The sequence below is a fragment of the Lemur catta genome, chromosome X (assembly GCF_020740605.2).
Source record: "Lemur catta isolate mLemCat1 chromosome X, mLemCat1.pri, whole genome shotgun sequence".
Classification (NCBI taxonomy): Eukaryota; Metazoa; Chordata; class Mammalia; order Primates; family Lemuridae; genus Lemur; species Lemur catta.
Genome location: NC_059155.1, coordinates 44,212,058 through 44,219,410, shown reverse-complemented (window position 1 = coordinate 44,219,410; position 7,353 = coordinate 44,212,058). Strand labels below are relative to the sequence as shown.

Below are 7,353 nucleotides of genomic sequence, written 5' to 3'. Positions count from 1 at the left end.
AAGTTTTTGTATATACAGAGCAAGGGAGTGGTCAGGGCAATGGTGAGAATACAAGAACAGCAAAGATGCATCTACTTAAAATGTCACTTACATAAATCTTTCCAGGATTCTTGTATCAGAATATACTTTAATCTTTTATTTTACCATTCAAAGATTAAGCCATTCAACTACACAACACAGATAAAATGGAAGTTATATCACATAAACCAGTACCTGCCCACACTCAGCAGTGAGGGGAATCAAAATCAAGATTGCACTGTAATTCCACTTGATTCTAAAAATCAAGTCTATTGACATTGGTTTGAAACAACAGAACCTTTAGAAGATTCCCCCTTTTAAAGAAAAACCCAAGGAGAGATGATCAAGCACAAATGATCACTTCATGCATTTTATTGATAGTCTATATTTTAAATCTGCAGTATGACATCTTACATAGGGAAAAAGCTTCTTACTAAAAGATAACTATTAACAATCAAACCAGCTTTAATATGACTGACCTTTCAAGGTCTTGTTTTGCATTAAACAAGTTAATTTTTAGCAAGTTTAAGCACTGTACAAAAAAAACTGGGTACATTCTCAAAGTTTAATACAGGGCTTCCCGACCAGGAGTCTGCTGGATAGATATTGGAGAAGGGTGTTATGTTCAGGTTTAAATTGAAAGAAAATGAGAAACCAGATAAATCAAGCCAACCAAATTCACTTCATTTTGTGCTCCTCTCTGCTTTTTGAGTCTCTCCTGGAGGTCAGGAAGCCCTGGTATAACAATCACTTAAGTCTTTACATAACATACATTTATGTGCTTCGTGTCCAAAGACATAAAGGCAGCCTTTGTTACTGTTCCCCCTCCAAACCTTCAGGTTCTTATAGGTTTCAGAAAGCTTTCCAAGATTGCTGCCTGGTTCTTTATATGAATCCAAGTAAACATCTATACCAAAGCAGCTCTTCCTGGGAGAAGATAAAACAGGCACGGATACATAACCAGGCCAACTGCGTACCAGGGACAAATGGAGCTATCAAGAGGTAAAATCCAAACATTGGACAGTTAAAACACATACAAATCAGTTAAAAGAATGTTAGTAATGGGGCACTAAATAAAGTTAAGGCTGGGCAGCTGGTTCAACCATACCTTGGTATTGGAATAAATCTGCAAGATGAGGAACTGATGGAAGCCTTGAAAAAAAGAGGCACGGTGGTATGATAGGGTTCACTTTCACTGCATGTCTTTAAGATAACTACTAATCAACCTAAGTGACTATAAAGCAGCTTGTGGAACTTTAGTAAACAAATCTTAAAAAAACCCAAGTATCTCACTGTAATTTTTAGAGTGGAGGGTGTGCCTATTTCCTTCAGGTCTAAACCGAGACATGAAAAGAATCATAAAACTCATAAATTGTTCTATAATTATCGTTTGAGAATTTTAACACCCCAATAACGGCTCTACTAGATGCTATAGAATTTAAAATACAAACTAGGGTTACTTAAATGAGCTCACTCGCTTATTGGGATACTGGATAATATTTTAGAATTGTTCCAGTTAAGAAAAACAATTTTTAATTTCAGAATGCTAAAATTTTAAAGGCCAGGTACTGAACTCACAGCTGTTTTTAGTTGCTTATTACAAATCTGACTTAAAAATAAGTGAAATACTAGTTCCTTGGACCTTGCACTTTAACTTTCCAAATGAAGCATGTTATGTTCATTTACATTTTCAAATGTTTCAAAAGCACACAATTTACCAGTTAATGAATTACAACACTGTTATTGCATATTAAACATACTGAAGAATTATATACTTAAGGGAAAAAAACACACCTGACACTTTAACATGTGCCGTATCAATCTCTTGCATTACTAAGGTACAGAATACTTCAGAAAGTAGCAATTAGCATAGTCTTATAAGACTAGGAAAAAATAAAAGTGCCCTGCAAACATGGCTTCTATGTACTTAATATTGGTAAAACATTTCACAGGGAAGCCAGTAAGGTACAACTTTAAAAAATCAAATAAGGCAGATTACGAATTCTTTTCGTTCACAAAAGAACAAAGGAGAAAAGGGAGAAGAAAAATACCCTCCATCTTTAAAAGAAAAATATTAACAACCACAAGGTGCCACTGTATCCTAGCAAGCTGTAAAAATGGCCTTTTAAGAGGCATGTTGCAACATTTACCTCCCTGTCACAAGGGTATTTTGGGAACTAACTCAAAGTCATGGCTGATGCTTGGCCCATTTCATGTAGTGGACACTTGGGAAGTAGATGGTTAAATACAATGCATATTAAGTGACAACCCTTCATAAATACAATCTGAGACACTGACACTAGGAGAGAATACTTGGCACGGAGAAGATGTTTGTAGGGGCTGGAGAGGAACATTACTTGAGGTAACACAGCTAACCAGTTTCCTAAAGTTTGGATGAATTTCAATAATCATGTTCTTAAAGACTGTGTGTGTGTACACACACACACGTATCTCCTGGTGCTAAAGGTTTTCCTATGATCTGTACTATTATTACCTACATTCCAACACTGATGTGGATACTCTTCTCGACCCCCACCTCCACTACCACTGAGGTATAACTAATGTGTTCTTTTTAGAGCAAATATTCCAAATTAACAACATGGCTCATCTTCTAGTGTTGCTACAGATAAAGTCTGCAAACTTTTAACCTAACTTGTTCAATTTTGTTTCCAGTGGTACTAATAAATCTCAACCTTGTCTGCAGCTGCTTGGAGTTAAATAGTAAATCACTTCAAACATTTTAGACTAGTAACATCTGAAATAGTCAAGAAAACTCAGGTTTTAGTACTTTTCCCTATGCTTTGAATCACGTAAACTTCCAACATTGTTTTTTGTTGTTCCTATTACTGCATGAAGTTCAAACTAGTTCTTAAGGACAGAACCTTTCTGTAATCAAGAAAAAGTGCAAAGATACAAAATGAAATGTAAAGTCTTTTGCAAGAAAATGCTCCCTCAAGAATAGGTGTATAGATGCTGGTGAGGAAAAAAGATTTTTGTCCTCCATTGTACATCTGACACCTATAAATGACCTTGTCTTTGATGTCCACAACAATACTAAGTATATATTAGTCATGGACCTCACAAAATAAAAAATTAAGTAACAAATTCCACTAAAATACATGTAATTTATTCTACACCATCCAATGGAAATTAACGAGTGCTATTGAAAAAGGTGTCCAAATGCACATGTCCAATATGTGCATTCTACTGAAGGCTAAAAGCTTAAAATTCTACTTCCAGTGTTTATGAATAGCTTTAGTATCTACATTGATAACCAGCATTCTGGTTGAGTTACCTCTTAATACTTCACAAATGAGTAATACATTTTGGGAGGTTAGGGAGGTACCTGTTGTCAATAACTTTTATGCTTAGAATGTGCTGCAGTTTTTAAACTACTTAAAATGAACACCCTATAATAATGGAACATTTTATGCCAAGAAAATGCATTTGTTTTTAGCCAATCAGGACTACCCTGCAGATCTGAAAAACATAGGTTACACCCTTAGGAAAGGAGACAAGGAGGCTCACAAATATAAAGGAATCCTGACTTTTACATGGACAATTTTTTAAAACGATAAAATGTATTACATAAGCGCCATAAACAGTGAAATCTGCTTATATTAAAAAAAATAAGTGAAGCTTTGTTTGGACATTATTTCCTTGCAAGAGCAGTACATATCCTTAGCAAACAACTACCATATTTACAATTTCCTTGATACTTAGGTAGGATTGGAAAGCCAGAAGAAAACATGAAAGAACGAGCTTTGAAATAATCTTTACAGCTAAGCTGATAACAGTGAAGGTAGCCAGATAATTCCTAAAGCAGACTTGTTTATTTTGGAGAGTATCTGACCACGTCTGGGTAGTTAGCTTGCTTTGTTAAAGGCCAAGGATGTGTTCAATCCCTCTTCTGGCCTGTTAGCTTTTCCCAGAAAAACAAACATCTGCTCCACAGTCAGACTAATCCTAACCCCAACCAGTCTCAAAAGAGAAATTAGGCAAGAGTACTAGAGTTATCACGAAGCTATTCTTACTACTAAGAAAACAACATAAAGTGCATGTCCACAGTGAGTCAGCAGCCTCATCTTCAAATATGGGCAGCACAATTAAAATGTGAATTTCCAATAACCCAACATGATGCACTTTAAACAAAGGATAAAAATTCCTTAATCTTCCACTGATCTTTAAATGTGAGATGTTAGGTGTTAGAGAGAGTAATGAAATATTAACAAGTGTGCACTGGTACCTTAAATGATAAATCTCAAAAACAATACAAATTCGAGACTTTCCTATTAGCACACACATCTGTACCAACTGCAATTTGTATGCTAAAAGTGGTTTATAGTCTCTTTCCTCCACCTTTTTTTTGAGGAGCAGACTTGAAAAAACATCAGTTTAACTTGTGCTAGGTGGTAGTGGTTTGTTTTTCTTAAACCAAAGCTCTGCCAAATTTGCTGATGTGCTTCATCTACTCAGGTAGAATAGCAGTTCAAGCTGCTGCTGCTGCTGCTGCTGCTCTCACCATATGAAACCAGTTTATGCCTGCATTATCACTATCTTCATGAAAACTTTAAATTCTTCAGAACAGTTTTCTTTACATGCCATCTTTCACTTCCTGCCTAAATCCAAGTCAAAATACACAATTTACATTGGTCTTTAATGCAGTTTGATTCTGCACTGTCCTTTCCTTTGCATGTCACAGTAGCTGTTCACATACATTAAATATTATAGATATGTTCTGCTCTTGACATCTACACACTTACAAAAGCAGCTTTGTACTTTGTTTGGTGTGTTTTTTACTACGTTGGCTCACAAAAAGCAGTTTTCTCATTTCTAAGCATGGTACTTTACAGTTTTTAATGCGTTAATACAACAGTGCCTTGGAAAAGTACTGAGCCTCTACAAAATAGCTTTACATTTTTAAACAAATGAATGTGATTTTTTCACTTACACAAGTATAGGCTTTTTTAATATTTCCACAAGATAAATATCTCAAACTATAAGCTCACTCTACAGTGTGCCACAGTGATGGGCTTAGGAGACAATTATACACTTAGAAGATCCTAACCTTAGTGTTATTTACACTGACATGTCCAGTATCACCTAGTCTGAAAGGTGAACAAACTATATTCAGAATGTGGCTGAATTTGCATCAACTAATAACTGGGAATGATACAGCTTTAAGTAATCACTCATGAAACACAGACTGTAACTTAGTCTAAACCGGGAATTTCCTCCGCCCCTCTCTCCTATGGCGTGGGAAACTTTAAAGATCAACATGAAACAGACAGGAGCCATTGCTAAGGCAGATCTTTTAAGATAACAAAGGAGAAACTGACAAGTGTATATGACAAATTATCAGTAACAGAGCTGCTACCAATTCACCTGGTACTGACATCAGATTTTAAATCCTAAAATGTTGCTTTTAAAGTATTTCCTTTTGTTCTGGAACAGAAACTGGAGAAAGGACAATGATTGCTTCAGAAAGCAATGACTCAATTCAGGTTGTAACTTTACATTTAAGCACCACTCAAAAAGTGGACATAAAAGCAAGTGATTCCTGTTTGCCCATCACTATACCAGCTACAAAGCTGAGAGTTCAGATCTTAATTACACAACACTTTCTCTGTTACCAGAAGCTAAGACTGCTCTGCGACAAATAGGACAGGTAGAATTCTCAGATAACCAGCGATCGATGCAATGAACATGGTACTCATGGGAACAAGGTAGTTTACGAAGTTTGTTGCCTTCTGTATATTCTGTAATGCAAACACTACAGGTTTTTAATGCATCGTTTTCACCAAAACTTCTCATTGCCAAGTTGTCAATCTGTTCTTTGGTGAGTCCTCTAGGTTGGTCATCATCATCCTCATTTAAGAGGAAAAACTGAGCCAGACTAAGGAAGGGCAAAGAACCAGTTTCATCAAATGTGACTGGGGCCCTATGTCGACCCTCTCGCCTGGCACCTGCTGAGCCTGCTGAATTTCCTTCATTACTACCTTCAAACACGTCTGAGCCAGATTCTGAACTTTCACCACTGGAACTGGAACTAGGACTGGAACTGGAACTGGAACTGGAACTTGAACTAGAACTACTACCACCACCAGGACCCCCTCTTCCATTCCGTGACTCTGCCCTTTCCATATTTCTACTCGGGACCGAGCCGCTAGGCTCTGAATCACTATCACTGTACATAAAGTAGCTTAACTCACCAAAACCCGTCATTATCTGCCTTAACATGGTCTGAATTGCAACAGATGTGGTCTCACTTAAACCAGTATTTAAGATTCTACGAATGGGAATTCTGATGGTACTGACATAGGTTCTCACACCTGCCCGCTCAGAACGTGAAAACGTACGTCTAAAACCTCCTCGTTCACTTTCGTAAGTGACAGTATTGTTTGGTGTCTGAGACCTAGACCGAGTTCTGCTAGCTATGCTATCTCTCTGCCGATATTCTCCAGGACGCACTCTTCTTACTTGAAGATCAAGGACTATGGTTGGCGGTCTCTGTCCTGATCCTGTGGATTCACCATTGCCAGCTGTGTCTGAAGAACCTGCTCCTTGAGAGGCATTTCTTGTACCAGAAGCTGCAAAAAGACCTCTGCTTAGCAACTCAGGTCCAGATATTTGCTGTCTCAATGTCACGTGGTGCCGGGTTCTAGAACTTCCCTCATTCTCATTTAACAAAGAATGCTCAATAGTCTGAGATGAGGTACTCTGATGAGTTCTTCGTGGAACTTCACTCGTTGGATTCAGAGGTGACCTACTTCTTTCAGCTCTCGCTCTGGTTCTCCGATAGTCTGGGCTCCTGCTTCTTGCCCTCCTCTGACCTCTGGTAGGTGGGACTTCTCCGGTTAGTGCTTCAGTTGAATTTCGTTCTAATCTAGATGGCCTTGCAGATGTAGATTCAGATCTCGGACTTTCCACTTGCCTTTGGCTGTTGTTTTCCACATTTTCTCCACTAGAACGTCTTGCAGATGGCTCATTTTCATTCTCTGGATTTTGGCTCCCATTATTACGGTTAACATTTATCTCTAAACTGAATCTGAAATCACCACTGTTTGGATTAGTCCGGCTCACTGCTCTCCAAGATTGGTTTCCTCTTTGCCCACTTCTTGTCGTATTTCCAGTCTGTCTGACAGAGTTAAGCCAGTCTATTATAGAGTCACCATTAGACACATCATCTGAAGAGTCTCCACCTGTTTAAAACAAAGGAGGGGAAGAGGGAGAAAAAGGAACTACTAAAATTAGGACAATCATACAATAGTGCTCTGAAACTTTGCATTAAAGAAAAGAACTTTAAAATTCTGAACATAGTTCACATTTACGGAT

The 7,353-nt window shown here is 37.6% G+C and overlaps 1 protein-coding gene across 2 annotated transcripts in view; it reads right to left on the bottom strand.

Moving 5' to 3' along the window:
• Positions 1-372: 372 nt before the first annotated feature.
• RLIM (ring finger protein, LIM domain interacting) overlaps positions 373-7,353 on the bottom strand; it is a 30,408-nt gene continuing 23,427 nt past the window's right edge. For both annotated transcript variants that reach the window (XM_045537765.1, XM_045537764.1), the window contains one exon: positions 373-7,220. In XM_045537765.1, coding sequence (XP_045393721.1) covers positions 5,629-7,220 — 1,592 coding nt within the window. In that variant the 3' untranslated portion in view covers positions 373-5,628. The remainder of the gene's footprint in view (positions 7,221-7,353) is intronic.